We start from the raw sequence: 19367 nt of genomic DNA on the forward strand, positions 1-19367 counted from the left end.
TTTTCCAAACAGTTCCACCAGCTGAGGCCAGGCATTCAAGTAGATGAACATAGGAGGACGACTCTTACTCAAAACACACCACATGACCCAGCCGAGACACTTCCACTGTTTACTACTGAACAGGAAGGAAAATATGGATTCCTAGAAAAACTCGTATTCTAGTCACATAATAGACAGGCATAATGGCCAAAATGCAGTAACAGCTCATTCTTCAACATGTGAAACAACTACATAATCAAATATTTAGTCACAAAAAAGAAATAAAGTTCTGATAGATGCCACAACATGAATGAACCCTGAACACATGCTAAATGAAAACAGCCAATGACAGAAGGTCTCACACAGTTTGACTCTATTTAAATAAAAGGTATAGAACAAGCAAATCCTGAGAAAAAGAAAATATGTTTTTGTCTAGGGCTGTAGATTTTTGAGAAAAGAGGAATGAATATTAAAAGGTATAGGTTTGGTTTTTGTGTATGGGGGGTATAGAAATACTTAAAATTTAAAAAGTCGGGCATGGTGGCACACACCCGTAATCCCAACATTCCAGAGGCTGAGGCATGAGGATCTCTCGAGTTCAGGGGCAGCCTGGTCTACAAAGTCAGTCTAGGGCAGCCAGGGCTACATAGAGAAACCCTGTCTCAACAAAACAAAACAAAATAAAATAAAAAAGACGGCGACTAAAATTTTGTACAGCTAGAGCTACATATTCAAATCCTGTCTCAAAAATAAAATACTAATTATTAAATGTGTAGGAAATCGAGTAAAAACAGGTATAGTGGCACATGTCTATAATCTAGAACTCAGAGATAAGGCATAAGGGTCAACAGCTGAGGGCCACTCTTGACTACATGGGATACAGCTCAGTATTCAAGCACTTACCTGCAAGCATAAGATCCTAGGATTAATTACCGTTAACTATGAAATAAATAAATAGCTAAGACTAATGGAAAGCTAGGCATGTACCACCATGCCTAAAATTCTAATACTAGGAGGCTTAAGGCAAGAGAATCAGAGAGATCCAGGATAGCCCAAGACAACCAGTACAAAGACCTGGTTTCAGAACAAAGAAAGATTAACAATAGACTTTGTTCTAATCTTCACTTACAATGTTTTGAAAGACTAATAATTTAGAGGTGATGGGTGCATGAAGTATAGTGTAAGACTTAAGACTCAAATAAATGGTGGCTAACTTGTTCTGCTTTCAGAACATTTTACAGGGCTGACGATAGAGCTCAGAGGTAGTTTTTGTCTAATTTGTCTGATCTCCTAGGTTAGATTCTCTAGCACTGCCAAATAAATACATAAAACAACAACAAAATCAACCTTACAACATTTATGACTAATTTTGATCAAGTAATAAAAAGTTATAAGCTTTTAAAACAATACATTTAAAAACACTGAAATTTTTCTCAAAGAATTTTTAAAAATACTTTCTCTAGGAAACTAAATCAGCTAATTCACTTATCACATTAGCTTGGTAAAGCTGTGTTGCCAGGGATGTGAGAATTTATAGGCAAGGCTATTAACAGGTGTGTTCATAGTGGCACGTGCCTGTACTTGCAGCAGCTTGGAGGATGGAGGCAAACAAACTATTCCAACATACAAGGGGTCGGGACCACAGAACCCCACCAGCTATCTGTCTGCACCGAACACCAGAGCAATGCGGCATGTGTGAAGTTACTGCACTTCAACCTGCACACAGAGGCAGGCCCACTTAAATAAAGCAGGGAAGGCATGACCACAGATTCCTTTGCATTATGTAACTTACGTGGAAAACTTACTCTACTTGTTTATGCCCTATTCTGTTTCAGCAACTGCTGTTTTCATTTTTGCTATGTACTTTCATAGACATCCTGATGCACACAAAGGGTAAGAGAAACTCTTCTCCTTTGTATTTTGTTACTTTTGTTGCTGGAGTTTTAATTTCTGCAATGGCTCCGTACTGACACATATTTCCCTTTTATTCTGTCCTTTGAAGATTTCTATTATTTAATTACATGTACATGTGAAGGAATGGAGAGTTTGCACATGTGTGTAGATGGCCAAGGAGACCACTTTGATTGAATATTCCTGGAGCCTGAGTTACAGCTGCCCAGGATGGGTGCTGGGAATTGAACTAGGGTCCTCTCCAAGAAAAACAGAAAAGGTGTTCTGGCCCTGTAGTTTACCTCCTTTCTAAGTGCAATTTCTTTAACACTATTAATAGACACACAAGACTTTTTTTTACCACACTGTTGTCGCACTGAGTGTAGAACCCGTTGGAAACATGAGATTTCTTAGGAGAGAAACATAGAAGATGACAGATAAATACAGTATGATAGTTATTTCCAGGTCCTCTTATAAGTAGTAGTAGCAACTCTTACTGGGCAAGAGAATATAGTCTGTCATACCCATGCCAACACAGTTCACTTTTTCAGAGCTTTCATCAATCTAGCATGTGAAAAACAAAGTAAATGATTTAGGTTTTAAAATACATATATTTTTAATTCTTTTTGGTTTTTTTTGTTTAGTTTTTCTAGACAGGTTTCTCTGTAAACCAGGCTGGCCTCAAATTCACAGATAGCCGCCTGCCTCTGCCTCTAGGCATGCACTACCATACCCAGCATTTCTTTAAGAATTTTTTTACTATGCAATTTTAAAAATTGTATTTACCCTCATCCCTCCCGATAACTCCTCCCACATCCACATAAGTCCCCATTTGAGTACTTTATTCTTTTTTTTCTTTTTGGTTGTTTGAGACAGGGTTTCTCTGTGTAGCCTTGGCTGTCCTGGACTCACTATGTAGACCAGGCTGGCCTCAAACTCACAGCAATCTGTTTCTGCCTCCAGTGCCGGGATTATAGGTGTGCGCCACGATGTCTGGCTTTTCAACTTTGTGTATGTGGGAACAAGAAGTGGCAGACAGGTGTTAGGGAGGGAGTTCAATTCAGTCCATTTCGTTTCCTGGGCATTTTCTTCACGTAGTTTGTGCTAATTTTTCATTGTGTTATGCCATGTCATCCCATACCACCTCCAATGACTTAAGGGACTTAACCTTTACTAATTTAGGTAACTGGCCTTTAAGATTATACAAAATCTATTTAGTTTTGATTCTGAGTGCTCACATTGTGGTGCCATGCAGACTTTACTTACAGACAGTATAAGTCTCAGTCATTAATTTATGGATTCTAAATTAAGCAACTTTGAGTCTGTTTCTACCTCCATATTGTTTCAAGATCGTATCCTACATCATCTGCCTTCTCTGCAACTCCTTCTCTACAATACATTAACTTCTCCTAAGTACACCCTGTTCCACTGTTTTCCATTCTTACACCTGGGCAGTTTTATCTTCACTCTATTCCAACACAATCTCCTCATTAATATTCTCTCCAACTAGTAGTCTATCTTCTTAAATATTCAAGTCATCCTTCTATCTCTCCTAATAGTTAACATTTCTTTCACAATTTCCCATCTAATTTATTCCTAGCTCTTTTTACTGACAATCTACTAAATGGTACTTTTAAAAGTTTACTACGTTTTCTAATTAGCTACTACCTAAAATATGTTTATGAAATTAATGCTCATGGTATTAGATGCAAAGAATTAGAGAACCAACAATTCTATATAGAGCATATCAACTGTTATTTTTTAAAGTACCAAAAAGCGGCCATGTAAATAAGTATAGGCCAGTCCTGGAGTTGATTTTGTAGGCAGAATAACAAGTACACAGTATGTCAACGTTAAAGGTATAATAATCACATTGCTCCCATCACTAAAGAGATAGGGCACTAGCTACAAGACCACAAGAGTCTTCCATGTCATTCTTTCACTCAATCGAGAATCACTAAGGTTAAGAGATTAATGGTCACAGTAATTAATGAATGATGCTGGAAGTCCTAAACCACTGTGTTCACTGCACTTTCTAATCCAGGGTCTATTATCAGAGAATACAAGACATGGTGTGTGCCTACAGACTCAGAACTTGGAGAGCTAATTAACATTTTAAATGGTGAGAGAAAAGCCACTTTGAGTAACAGTAAAATTTCAGGACAGTCTGAGAATATAGCAAAACCTTTACCTAAATGAGTAGAAATAAATCGCTTATCTGTCTAAAGAGAGTGCAAACCCTCTTATTGTCTGAACACACATGTTCACTGTATGAATGTATGAAGAAAAATGTGTTATTCCAGCCACCCTCTTCCATTTAGTCCATCATATAGTTTCCTTTCCTCTTTGACAAGTTTGCTTCTAACTACCTCCTGTCCACGCTCCCTTGATTCCTTGAGCTTCTCTTTACTCAACTCATGAAACTTAACTATTCATTAAACTTACCCTTGTTTACGTTGTATATCAAAAAAGTATTAGTAACTTGTCATCTATGATCTTAATGATCTTAAAAGATCTAAAGAAACTTTAATGTTCAGAAGCAAATTTTTAATTTCTTTTTTGGGGAGGTTGGGGGAACAGAGACCTAAAACTCACTATGTAGACAAAGCTTGCCTCAAACTCAAAGAGATCTGCCTGCCTATGCCTTCTGAGCATTAGGATTAAAGGTGTATGCCACTACATCCAAATAGCAGATTCCTAAAGTTCAGTAAGTATCGCATTTCTGGGGAGGGTAAACTGTGATCAGACAGTATCATGAAAAAAATATTTCTTTCAATTAAAAAAATCTCATCTTTCATCCATCAGAAATTGCCTCCAAAATTAAAGCCATTCTGGTTTATAATAGAATAACCAAGTCATCTATCATTTCTCTCAACAGTGTAAGGGGATGGCTTAAAAAGGAAAATAGAGGGCCTAGACAGGAGGGTCTAAGATTAAGAGCACGCACTGCTTTTCCAAAGGACCTAAGTTCATTTCCCAGCACCCATGTCAAGCAGCAGCTCACAACTGCCTTAAGCCCCAGCTGATCTGACGCACCTTTCTGGCCTCTGTGCACTCCGGTGCACAGACTGCTCCACACATACACGTAATTAAAAGTACAAGTACAAATTCTTTAGAACTAGACCACATTCTCTCAAGTAGTGTTGGGGCTTAATGCCAGAAGCATCAAAATTCTGCATGGGATTTTTAACGTGGGGACAGGACTTGACTGTGTAGCCCTGGCTGTCCTGGAACTCACTCTATAGACCAGATCTGCCTACCTCAACCTCTAAAGTTCTGGGATTAAAGGTGTTTTTGAGTCTTAAAGAATATAAATTACTTCATAAAAGTGAGCTATTATAATAGCACATTTTACATTTTCTAGTAAAATGATAAAGAAAGAAAAGGAAAGAGAAAGAAGGAGGGAGGGAGGGAGGGAGGGAGGGAGGGAGAGAGAGAGAGAGAGAGAGAGAGAAAGAAAGAAAGAAAGAAAGAAAGAAAGAAAGAAAGAAAGAAAGAAAGAAAGAGAAAGAAAGAAACCAAGTGAGCTGGGAGCCTTAATCCCAGCACTCAGAGAAGAAGAGGCAGGTGGATCTCTGAATTCCAGGTCAGCCTGGTCTAGAAAGAGTCCAGGACAGTCAAGGCTACACAGAGAAACCCTGTCTCAAAAAAACAAAAGACAAAATAACACACACACGCATACATGCAAACCAAGTGATGGAACATGCCTACAGACATAGCATTTTGGAGGGTCACAGGATCTTCGCCTACATTTTGAGCTATTTTGATTCAAAATACGTAAGCACTGTCAAGACTAAGAAATTCTTTAATCAAGTACAACAAAGCTGGTGACTATGAATTTACAGTGCTCAACCTAAAACTCTAGTAAATTCAAAGTAAGACCTTCTCTCTCCCAAATAGTTAACTCCAAAGTACTATTAGAGAGATTTATTTAGCTCTCTCTGTTCTTTCCTTTCTTACTCTCTTTGCCTCGCTTTCTTTCCGAGTTGGGAGGGGACCATGTCTCTCTCCTTGCCTCTCTCTGTCCACCTCTATCCAATAAACTCTTTCCTATAAAAAAAAAAAGATTTATTTAAGCCAAGTGTGTTAATGTATGCCTGTAATAAAACTCAGAAGACTAAAACAGAAAGAGTTTAAGGCCAACCTGAGCTACACAGTGACCTTATCTCTGAAAATGAGAAAACAAAACAAAAACCCTCCTTCAACACATACGCAGACATACAAAGTGCATGAACACACACTCACCATTTATTTAAAAGACTGCTCATGTGGCCACTATGCAATGGAAAAACTGCCTTCTAGGAAGATAAAGGTACTGAACAGTTACGTAGATAAGAGGAAACTGTATGACAGAAGTTCAGATAAACATGTTTCTTAAGAAATCTCTCAACACATCAATAAAGCTCCATGAAGGATTTCAGGTGACACTGCTGAAACTGAACAAAAACTGGCATCTGTGCCTAAGGCCTAGAAATGATGGGAAAAGAACTGCTGTGATTATGTTGCCTGTAACAGTGGTAGTTTCCATTCACAGCTCATTAAATTAACCACACAACTTAAAATAACTGCCAGGCCAGCAATAAACTCCTTAACTTCACATGCACGTTTTCTGTGCTGCTACACCTTGCTCATCACACCCCCAGTTTCAGTTCCTATGCACCTGCTAGATCCATAAATGGACTGTCTACTGTGGTTTGGCTCTTGAATGTCCCCTGAAGCCTGTCCGCTAAGACCTAACACTCAGCTCATGGCTACTGGGAAGTTGCACAACCTCTGGGAGTACGACCTAGGAAATTTAGTCAAATAACTATCAATGTAGGGTCTCCTGCGCTCTGCCTCCTCAAGCTCAGCATCTCTACTCCACCATGGACCACATCACCTGTCCTCCCCACATACCTAAGGCAAAGACCAAGAAACTAAGCCTTTGACACCACTGAGCCAATCACCCTGTTCTGCCGCCGGTTACTTATCTCAGGCATTTTGTCACCGCAATGGAAAGTGAGCCAACGCTGTACTGTGGTCTAACGTGGCCATGCGGGCGTCAGGGTCACAAAGGTGTTCATCTTCACCGTTAACCTAACTGAATTTACTATCTCCAGGAGACACGTCCCTAAGGTTTGCTTATGAAGATGTTTCCAGAGAGAATTAACCAAGAAGAAAGACCCACTCTAAAGCAGAGAGAACACCTTTCCTGTTTGGGGACTGAACAAAAGGTGGGAAGAAAAACAGCCAGGACTGCCTGCTTCCTGACTGCAGAGAAAACAGAACCAAACGTCTAATATTCGATTCCCACAACCACACCTCCTCTGCCGTGATGGACTGTGTCCTCTCACCATGAGCAAAAATGAGTCCACACTTCCTTCAAGTTGTTTGCTGTTAGGTACATGAAAAATAACTGAGCAAAGGAGATGGGCAGGGATAAAGATGCTTGCTGCCAAGGCTGAGAGCCTGAATTCAATCCCTATACCTCACACGATGAAGTTGAGAACCAATTCCCACAAGCTGTCCTCTGACCTTCAAACACAAAGTAAATAAATAAATGTAAAACTTAAGAGAGAATAGTAATACAAAGACTTTTCCAAGATGTGTGTATGGTATCATTTACCTGCTGCTATCTCAAAGTACCTACCATTATTTCTGAGTGTCCTATGAATCTGAACAGCTAGCCTGAGTTATCTGAAGACAAACTATGTTTTTTCTTCATTATGCCCTTAAAATTTAGAATAGCTCCTGATATATTAAATTAGTAGTTTAAGCTCATTAGTGGTTAAGTGTCATCTGCTGTATATAAAGCCAAAAATACACTGTACAAATATCTTGTCCTGATTTTCAAATTTTAAGAATCTGGACAATACTAAGGGCACTGAAAATGTAACTGGTATTTCAGCAACCAGCTCCAGTAGTTTAAAATTAAAGATCTGAATAAAAGAGAAACTGGCTATACTGAAGCTGAAGAAAAAGGCAAAAGAATAAGAAAGCCAGTTATATAAACTGAAACAAGTTATTTGGATCTTAGTACTTTTTGAAATTGTAGGCATGGTAAAAATCTTAACTGGCAAACAAAAAGAATCTATGCTAGTAACACAGTGTTAAAACCTGAGTTTAATGTGTTTCAAAGTACCAGTGACCGTATAAATACATTAACACTACGACTTAAGGAAAAGGAAGTAATAAAGATCACAGGCCATAAAGATCTGAAGGATATTCAAAACAATTCATTTGAAAGATAAAACTTCAACCCAAGTGAAACTGATGAATCAGTTCCCAGGAAAAACACTTGGTTTAAGAGCCACAACCGGGCTTGAGAAATTTAGTTTTACAATTTCCCTGCTAAACTAGTTCACTGATCATTCTTTTTCTCTTACTTAAAAGAAAAAGAAAAACCTTAAAGAGAAAAGAAAAACTGATCATTTAAGCAAGTTAGTGCCTTTTAAGTGAACTCCTTTAGATACATATCTAAAAGTCTAAAACTAACAATGAGAACAGTCTAAAACATGAATACACTTGAGAAATACCTGATAACTACCACACTATGAGAACGTTTATTAAAAGAAAATACCAGCAAAGTGGTTGTAATTATTAATGACTTAGATTTAAAAAAAAAAAATCTTAATTCTAAGCAACTGAACATCTTTATGTCACAAGTTTAATTTTCCTATGGTTACCAATAAGGTCATGTGTTCCTAGGAAAACTTCCTTTAACCCTAGAATTCATGCACTAAATGCACGAAAAGTATACCTCTGTAACTCAGTATAACATTGACATGTTTTTTTAAGAGAAACACCTGTTATTTGGTTCTATTCTAGTCTAATTCTACCCTCACTTGCCATGTTCAAGAATCTACGTCAGAATAAATTTACAGAATTGAAAAACATTTTATAAAGTCCAGAAAGTATCCTTTAAAAATGTATAAGAGTTCTGAGTATTTGAGAAAATAAAGTTTTAAGTCTATTTTAATCTGTATAAAATAGCTTATGAACTTTCTACAGTTCTCCAAATGGTGATAAGACAAATTCCAGAAAGATTCAGGCATTTCATGACAACTTGGACAGGTTCTGAAGAGTAACAGGATGGGACAGGAAGAGAACTAGGACTTTGTATCCCTTTCCCTATTCTTAATCTACTGACAGGCCACACCTACAGTTACTGCTCCCAGGCTTCCAGACTGTCTTCTGTTTAATCATGAAAGTGACATAGCGCTAACCTTAAACTACCAGGTACTCACCGAGTTAGGGTAGTTCAAGTAGCAGATCTGACAAGGCATATCCTGTGCTGATGACCTTGTATTCATCTGGCGAGTTCGAGACTTTTTACTTGGGTTAATTACATGACACTCAGCAAAGAGCTTCTCCAGGTTTCCATCAAAGTACCTGCATTATTTAAACAGAAAGGATGAGAGCCCAGCAAATAGCACAGTTAGAGCTCTCCAAAACCCTGACTTCCTGTAAGGAAAAGCAATTAACTAAACTAAAATAAACCAAGATCAAACCCATTCTGGTCAAGACAGAAAAGAGGTCATGACTAAACGAGAGAGTGTGTGAGTGTGTGATTGACTTTTCCTTTAACTTTTTAACTTTGTTTTTAAGTAGGCAACACGAAAGATTAAGCAATTAGCATTTAGCTTTAGGATAAAAGTTGTGCTACAGTTACTGTAAAGAGTAATGCTATTGTTTAAAACGAGGCTGTATTTTATACAGATAAAATTTATTTTAGTAATAAATTTAATTAAACTTCTTTATAAGAAAAAATAATTACATCTCTTTGTATACAATGACCTTGCCTTCTATATATTCCTTTGATTTCTTAATTTACTAAGAATGATGAACATACTATACCTTAAAACAATTACATCAAATAAATTATATGCTCATGTGTGCACCTAAATACACAGTAAACAAACCTCAATGTTAACAAAACACGGTATGCCAAGTGCTCTTTATAGACTAAATTGTGAACTACTTCAGAGATGACATGGTAAATGCCAAGAAAAATGTTTCCAGAATAAGATATGGTCACTGGAATCCCTGAAATATGTTTTTTTTAATTTTATTTTATTTTATTTTATTTTATTTTATTTTATTTTATTTTATTTTATTTTATTTTTTCAAAACAGGGCCTGACTATGTAACTCTGGCTGTCCTGAAACTCACAGAGGCCCTCCTGCTTCTGCTTCCCAAGTGTTGTTGGGTTTAAAAGCATGCATCACTATGCCCAACCTAAAATTATCTTAGCATTTCAAAGGTTAAACAAGGTACAAATGAAAAATTTCAACTTGTAAGTCAAATCAACCAACTATCATTAATAAAAATCTGCTCAGTTATGTTTTGGCTTTCTCTAAGGTTTTTATTACTATTATGTTCTTTATACATACAAGGCTCTCAATAAAAAATGATCCTCCAGGGTGAGCTCCGCAATTTGTTTGTGTTCTGTGTGGGATAGGTGTGTGGATGCACTTGCCCCAGAGTGTGTGTGAAGGCCAAAAGTCAACTTTGGGCATCTTTTATTATCTGCCTTACTTTTTACAATCTCTTACTGAACCTGGAGCTTATTGCTGTACTGCCAGGACAGCAGCTCAGGAATACACATGGCACCGCCTACGTGGCACGAAGGTTAAAAGTATGTGTCAGCACTCCCAACTTTTTGCTCATTATATGTGGGTTCTGGAGAACAGGAATCAGGTGCTCATCATGCTTGCCTGGCTCTTTACCCACTGAGCTACCTCCTCAACCAAGATTTCAAATTGTTTTTTAAAAATTCCTTAAATCACATGTTTATTTAATGGGGAGAGGTGATATGAGGAAGCGGAAGCTTGTGGAGTCAGTTCTCTCATTCTACCAGGGTCCTGGGAGCTAACTTAGGCCATCCAGTTTGGCAGGAAGCACCTTTATTGCTGAATGACCTCACCAGCTTAGATTTCCAACATTTTTATTTAATTAAGGTTTTAACACTTATTAAAAATGTAAATAGATGTTTCTGGAGAATGTCAATTGAGAACAAATTGTATTATAATTAATTATTCTAATACCAATAAGTATCTTTTAAAGTACTTTTACCAGTGTTTCTTAAGAAATATTCATGGGTTACATAGTAATGGGAAGAGGGACTGCCTCTGACATAATCTGATTGGCCTGCTCGTTGATCACCTCCCCCCTGAGGGGGGAGCAGCCTTACCAGGCCACAGTAGAGGACAATGCAGCCACTTTTGATGAGAACTGATAGACTAAGATCAGAAAGGAGAGGAGAACCTCCCCTATCAGTGGACTTGGGGAGTGGCATGCATGCAGAAAGGGGAGGGAGGGTGGAATCGGGAGGGGAGGAGGGAGGGGCTTATGGGGGGATACAAAATGAATAAAGTGTAATTAATAAAAAATTTTAAAAAAAGAAATATTCAAATCACTGCTCAAAATGACAACTTGTTATAAAAGGGAACTCATATAAATTTAATATCAATAATTCACATAAAGTCGCCCCTGATGATTGAGATAATCAGAGTAATTTACCAAAGCTAAAAAATGCTTTCTTATGAATTTTATCTACATAAAGACACTACATTAAATATGAATTTGCAAAGCCATAAACATCTTATCCTAAAAAGATTTCATGTTAATAAAGACATAATCAAGTTATATCAAATTACTACATGCAATTGGTGAACTTTCCATACTTTAGTTAACATTCTAGACAGCCTTTCATGCCTACATAGCCACACAGCTAAAACAACGGTTCCACTTCGTTGGATACACAGATCCATCTTGGATTCATTTCTTCACTAAGCACTATCTAGCAGACATTTTTTTACCAATCAACACATATCTGCACATATTTCGTTTGTGCAAGTGCATGCTATAATACACTGCGTAAACCCTATTCTGGCACTTAGATGGTCCATATACACACAGTTTAAGTTGAACTCTTGACCCATCCGACGGTGTAAAAACATCAAGACTTCTATTCTTTCATTACTGAAGCTGAACATTTCGTTTCCTAAGTATCTTAAGTCTATATTCTTTTGAGTTCAGTATGTAAACAGAGTAAAAACTTTTTGTCTCCTTGATTATTTTCCCCAGTTTCTACAGGGTGTTTAACAGTCATTTTCAGATTTTTTTAAAGGAACATTTATAGAATGACTGAGCCATCTCTCCAATCCAAGACTGTTTCTTAATTTATGATTTAGATTTTTCCTTTAACCTGTTTTTGTTATAATTTCTTATCCACACAGAACATACATTTAGGTAACATAAATAAAGCTGCAATTCCATTTTGTTTTAATTCAACTAGCTAGACATTTATCGAAGAGTGGAAATACTATCTCCCATTTCACTTTCTTAAGCCTTCTGTGACAGTTCTTCACCACCTAATTAGGTAAGGCTCCTCTGTTTACATCCTAATGATACTCTGAGCCAAGTTATTCACTGTAATCACACCCACCCTCCCACCCAAGAATCTAGAAGAATCCTTTTTTTTTCCCTACTGAGCTATATATAATCAGATCCAAAAAAAGTTTTATACTGTAGTCATTAAAGACAGATCTAACCCTTCTTTCTAATCAACTCTCTTTGTTATGGACTACATTTCTAGATGCAGACAAGCATATTCCATTAATCTAACTGAGCTTACAGTTTCTGGCATTTTCAATATTTGAAAAGAGTCCCTTTATCATTTTTCTATTATAGAATTTTCAGAGCTATTTATCCACATTTATTTTTTGATGTAATTTATAACTTTATCTTAAAATTAAAAAAGGTTCTGTTGGAACTTTTCATATTGTTCCAAGTAAAATGACTGAAGAATCAATCATTAAAATATGAAGTCTCTCTCGTCAAGAACAAACTTCTTCAACACTTGACTCCTGACTGTGCTTTCCTCTCAGAGGTCTGACTTTCTCCACTTTGTAGGCAGACAAGGTTTCAGTAAGCTTATTCTCAGATGTTAAGCTACTAACTCTCAATCTGAAGTCTGTCACTGTAGGTTTTTTGTTTGTTGGTCTGTTTTCAGACAAAGTCTCTCTATTATATATCTCTGGCTATCCTAGAACTCATTATGTAGACCAGGCTGGTCTTGGACTCACAATGATCCATCTGCCTCTGCCTCCAGAGTGCTGGGATTAAAGGTGTGCACCACTACATCTGGCTGTGTATATTTCTTGAAGATGGCATATAAGGAGTTTCTTATATAATACAACCCAGAAGTCAAAGAACTTTCAAAAATTACCCTGGCAGCCAGACAGCACATGCTTTTAATTCCAGTACCCGGAAGGCAGAGGCAACAGGATCTCTGTGAGTTCAAAGCTGGTCAGCCAGCCGGGCTTACAGAGTGAGTTCCAAGACAGCCAAGGGTACAGAGAAACCCTGTCTTGGACAGAACGCCCTCCCCAACTTACCCAGGCAAAGCCAGCACAGCAGTTTATGCCAGCAACCACAATACTCAGAAGATAGAGACAAGAAGAACAGGAATTGAAGGCCATCTCTGGCTACATACCGAACTGGAGAGCAGCCTGAGCTACATGAGATCATGCAGGAAAGTGAATAGGAACTTAACACACGCACATTCCCTGGTGTAGGAAGTCTGGTTTTTTGTTTGTTTTTTCCTTTAAAACTTCATTTCAGTGTTTTGTTACCTTATCTCCCTTCCCATATTTCAATAAGAACATTTGGACAGGATTTAACCCCATTGTCAAGAAGATAACCCCATTCTTTTGAAGCTGCACATAGCCTCTCCACTAATTCTCTTTGTCTCCAATGTCGGCTGTATTGTATTTTTTATCTATGACACTGAAACCTGCTCAACCACTACCACACATAGGTTGAGACTGTAGATAACGTGAGTCACATGTGATACCTAGATCAATGTGTTTCTGAATCCCAAAACCAAAGTTTCCAGTATCTAGTAAGTATTTTTCCACAACCGATAATTCTTCACGTTCAGACTTTTCTCCAGGACTACTTCTGCCCCACAGATTTTCATTTCTCTTGATAACCAAATCACGACAAATCTAGCCTGTGAGCAGCTCCAATGCCTTAGATGTGGAGTTCGGTCTGTTTCCACACACTCTTACACAGAGACAGAGCTTACGATTCAAAGTTCCCTCATGAGGTTCTCCTTTTCACATGACCCAATGCAACTGTGGATAAGAGGAAGAGACTGCAAAGCATCCAGGTGAGGGCCTTACAGGTCAGGAGGTGGGCTCCTTCCCTGGGCTAACATAAAATACTGTTTTAGGCTGCATGGGTGTGCGTACACCACGACATGTTTGTGGAGGTAAGGCTCTCCTTCCACCATGTGAATCCAAGATCAAACTCGGGTGTGCTCAAGCTTGGCACTGAGGACTTTTACCTGTTGAGTCATCTCACTGAGCCAAACAAAATTCATTACTTGATCCTGTAAAGATGAATGTTAAGCTTATGTTTCTATTTATATGTACATTAAGTCCACAAATTGCACTGTTATACAGTATACAATGAATTCCCTACCCAAGCCAAAAAGCTGTTTCAATAAGAGTAAATGAAATTTCAATCAGCATATAGAAAAAAATGTAGGCTTAAAAATATATATACAAAATTGGGGCTAAAATGATGGCTAAGCAGTTAAAGAAGCCTGGGGTTCTCTTCTAGAGGCCCTGAATTTGATTCCTAGACCCTACTGGAAGCTCACATTTGTAACTCCAGTTCCAGAAGATACAATACCCTGCCCTAATCTCCAAGGGCACTGCGCACATGATACACAGATACACATTCATGTAGGCAAAAAATAAATAAATAAATAAAGAATTAAATATGCAAAAAAAAAAAAAAACCTCAAGTTCAGTTGACAACAAATCATTAACATTCAGAATCAGTGAAAATTCTGTAACTCAGTTTCCCCTGCATTGTTACAAACCTCGTGTTGCTGGCTCCCTAGGGAAGCCTCTACTACTGAGCTATAAATGTCACCAGTTGCAGATACTCTTTACTCCTAGAAAATGTGCAATACTAAGAAACTGCTGTTGACATAAACAGTTGATTAATGTATATTTTGTATGTTACTATGTATAATTTGTGGTTGAGTTAGTTGAGAAAAACAACTTAGGGAAGAAAGACTTATTTTAGCATATAGTTCTGCAAAGATAAGTCCATCATGGGAGGAGACCTGACAAAAACAGCAAATAGAAGACTAAGCAGAGAGCAAAAAGTAGGACTAGGTTTTAAGGCCTCAAAACCCACCTCCAATGACCTATTTCGTCTAACAACGGTCCACAACCTTCCCAAACCACCTGGGGACCAATAGTACAAACACCTGAGCCTCTAAGGGTCGTTTTACATTCAAACCACAACAGTGGTAAACAACACACAAACCTTGAGGTCAGTTGCATGTCACGTGGAAGTTACTGGAAAGAGACTCTACTCAAAGTAAATACAGTGCCTAAGCTGAATGCAGCAGCCAACAGAAGCTAGGTATAAACTTACAAAGTACTGCAGCAGGTACTGCCTACATATACATATCTATGTATACATAATACATACTGCCACTTTTCACATTTCTCTTCACTGCACAGGACTTCCGGTAAGGTCTGTGTGAAATTTATGATAAAATTTAACTTCTTTACTATTATTTAATGGATTCATGACAGAGCTAACTTTAATTTTTTTCACATTTCTAAGGTTTGCCTGGTTTTCAAATTATTATAAATCACTGGGGGAAAATAGCAATATGAAAGTAAACCTGCATACTTCAAACTTTTGCTCCAAGGTCAACTGCCTATTTATTAAGCAGCACTGTTTATGAACGCACTAAATGAACACAGGCTGGGATTTATTTTCTTTCAATTCACTGAAGTATTATTCTAATAATCACTTTTAATGCTACTGAGAAGCCCTCTCTTCTTCAGAATATCCCATATATGTATGTTTTTGAAGTAATCTAGATTTTGACGCTTTTTGAGATTCTCTACCTTTTGCAGCTCCAGTATAATTATTTTAAATTGTTTGAGTTTCTTAAATCTTCCTGCCTCTGCCTCCTGAGTGCTGAAATTACAGGCACACACAGCACCATACTTGGTTTAGTGTATTTTACAGGATGGATTTCTTTTTACCACGTCTTCAAATCTAAAGTGTGTTGTACCTGAAATGTCATGATTTTACCAGAGGACAAGAAATTTTCATGTAGGTCAAATTTCCTGTCTTTTAAGGTATCATCATGGAAAGATTCATGCAGATGTGCACACACTAATGCAAATAAGCAAAGTTGGGGAAAGTATAATTATAATTATAATTTGAGAAAGTAGTCTGAGGGCTTAAGTTTTCTTTCCGTAGTCAGATTTTTATTTGTAAGGAGAATAGGGACATTAACAGTTTGTGACCATCTTAACCCAAGTTTTGTAGAGGTGACATTCATTCACACCATATAAGGTGTATCTGTATATTTGACTGCTAACTGCTGAACCTGCAATGAGCTAAAATGCTAACAGATTTTTGGTACTGTCATTGCTACTGAGCAATCCTCTGCCTCAATGTTATGCAAAAATTATTCCCCAATTATCTCTGATTGGTTAATAAAGAAACTGAAGAGCCTACAACTGGGCAGAGGCAGTAGACAGGACTTCTGTTCCCATTCTGGGGGTCCCAGGGAGAGAGAGAGGAGAGAAAAAGGTTGCCATGCCATGAGAAGGCGTTCACCATGAAAGAGTCGCCATGGGGACAAGGATGGAGCAGAGGCCACCAAGGAAAGACTGGAAAGATTAGAGGCCGGGTAATAAGGCACATGGCTAGGAAGAAGGCCAGGCTAGCACAATATCTGCACAGTTATGGTGCTTGAAGGTAAATAAAAGTAACAGGTCTCTACCTCATTATGTGGGAGCTATAACAGGCCAACAGAAAAAAACCAATAGTCCAACAAGTTTAAAGCTTGAGAGTTTCTAAGCCACTTCACTGACTTAAGTCAATCTTCAGGCTTCATTTTCATTTGCCTTGTCCTCCCCCCCAATTCTTAATCTAACTCTTCTGAATTAGGACTCCAGACTGGCAGGCTTGGCTTATTTTCTCCAGATTCACAGACTCTCTTGAGCTTTCCCATCCAATTCTATATTACTAAACCTTTGATGTTCTAACTTCTTAAAAAAATGTTTCAGTATTTCATCTAACCATTCCTATTATCTTTAGAGAAAGGAAGAGCCCAAATTACTACAAACTTCCCCAAATCTATATTTTCTCTCATGTAAAGTTGTACTTTGTATTTCTTCTATTTTCTGCTGCCAATTAACTGTCACCACACAATAGGACAATATTTTCCTTTAACCAGAATTAATGTTAAACTACTTTTACTTAAAAACTTTCTAACTGAGCTGAGTGTGGAGGTGCATGCCTTTACTCCCAACAATCAGAAGAGGCAGGCAGATCTCTGTAAGTTTGAGATCAGCCTGGTCTACAAAGTGAGTCCTAGGACAGCCAGGGCTACATACAAAGACAACTGTCTCAAAAACAAACCAAAAAAAATTTTTTTTCCATTATCTCTTTCTTCAGCAACTACATATTATTCAATATGTATTTTCTTTAAACCTTCTTCCTTTGCTTGGCTCTTTTTTCTACCATGTTTTCCTATCCTCTCTAGCCCAACAAATGCCATTCAGCAATATATCTTTTCCTACCCAAATCAGAAATGTTTTTTATATTCCCAAACATTAAGTACTGTGAGAAAAAGAGACTGCTGTGTTTGCCCTGAATACTACACTACCTTAACCTGTATTTCAGACATAATTGATATGTTTTCAAAATTTATACTAATGTATGAAGTCTGGAGAATACAGATAAACTAGGGACAACAGAAAAAGACAAAAGGAAAACTAAGTTTGGAGAAATTTGTTGTTTTGTGTTGATCAGTGTCTTACAGGTAGCACAGGCTGGCCCTGGATTCTCAATCCTTCTGCCTTAGCCTTTCCAGTGCCGGCATTACAGGCATGCACCATCACCTCAGATAAGTTAACTAGTAGAGAAAATTGCTTCATGTGTCTAGTAAGTAGAGCATCAAAATTCAATGTTGACACTATGAGATTTATTTATCTATTTCCAACCACAACTGCTGCCAAGACAACTGAACAGAAAAACTGTTGTTATAAAAGCAGTGAATGCCACTACAAAACAATTCATTTTCACATTCAACAAGTTATTTATAAAACACATTATTACACAGAGGCAGCTTTAAAAAGCTCTATGGTATCATAATCACACATAAGCACTAACTTTACATCCAACCTCCTCACTGACGAGGTATTAGTAGTTCATAACAAAAACACAAAGCTTCCTGAAACACAAGTCAGAAAAGGAAAACAGTTTTAAGGACATTTTTCTTTCCTGGTCCTTAGAAGTAGTAAGCTTCAGAACTACAAAATCTGGGGGAAAAAAACAAGAAGAGATAGCATGTACCTAGAGACCTACGACTCTGTCTGAGTAAGAAGGTTTAGCTGAACCCATAAATTTGAGAAATAGCATGGATAAGTTTAAGTGAATCCCACCTAAAAAACCTACATTTTATTTCACGTTACACCTTTCTACCAGTTAATTCATTAATACCCACTTTATATACTACAAACTAAAATGACTTAAAGTACTCATCATAAATCTGAAAGACCAAGGGAAAAAAAAAGAAGAGGAGGAGGAGACTGTTTTATTTGATTTCAACTCTAAAAGGAACTCCATTTTTGGTGGGTTTTTCCCCCCTAAAATCTGAAAGAATAACACATGATTTACATGCATGTTACAATTCTATTTCAGAAAAGAAAGCCTAAAAATAGACAACTAAAATATTTTTCAGGACCTGGAGAGCTGAGCTGGCTCAGTGGTTAAGAGCACTGGCTACTTTTCTAAAGAACCCAAGTTCAATTCCCAACACACACGAGGCAGTTTATAACTGAAACTTCACTTCCAGAGGACAGACATGCAGGCAGAATACCAATACATTTTTTTTTTTTTAAATGAGTACAATATTTTCTAAAGCCAGTGGGATGGTGTGGTAGCTTAAGACACTTGCCATCAAACCTGAACTTGAGTTGAACTTCTAGAACCCACATGGCCAATCCTTGGAACTCACTGCTCAGACCTAACTTACCTTCCTAGTTTCTCCTATTCTTCAAAGCCCAACCTAAGCATTACCTCTAAGATAAGGTCAGTGTCCAGAAATTAAAATAACATTTATTTGTGTGTGTGCGCACCACAATGCATCTGTGGAGGTCAGAACAACTTGAAAGCATTTGTTTCAAGGATCAAACTCAATACCAGGCACATGTGGCAAGTACTTTAACTATCACCAGTTCCCCTTTAAAGCTTGTATTCTCCTGAAGTACAATAGGAAACCAGAAATCATGAGGCAGAGTAGAAAGATTTGAGAAGCTTTTTACTCTTGCCATAAAAAGAAGGGAAAGAAGAACAACTCAGATTTGCTCCCTACTTTCTTTGTGGGACTCACTCAGCAGAGCTCACAATATAGATAGATAGATAGATAGATAGATAGATAGATAGATAGATAGATA

The 19367-nt window shown here is 37.6% G+C and overlaps 1 protein-coding gene across 1 annotated transcript in view; it reads right to left on the minus strand.

Annotated features, from left to right (window-relative positions):
- Arih1 (ariadne RBR E3 ubiquitin protein ligase 1) overlaps positions 1–19367 on the minus strand; it is a 102793-nt gene that overhangs the window by 40378 nt on the left and 43048 nt on the right. Inside the window, exon 3 of the mRNA XM_055621738.1 lies at positions 9096–9240. Within this exon, the coding sequence (XP_055477713.1) occupies positions 9096–9240 (145 nt within the window). The remainder of the gene's footprint in view (positions 1–9095; positions 9241–19367) is intronic.

The sequence above is a fragment of the Psammomys obesus genome, unplaced genomic scaffold, assembly GCF_907164565.1.
Source record: "Psammomys obesus unplaced genomic scaffold, mPsaObe1.curated_primary_1811, whole genome shotgun sequence".
Taxonomy (NCBI): domain Eukaryota; kingdom Metazoa; phylum Chordata; class Mammalia; order Rodentia; family Muridae; genus Psammomys; species Psammomys obesus.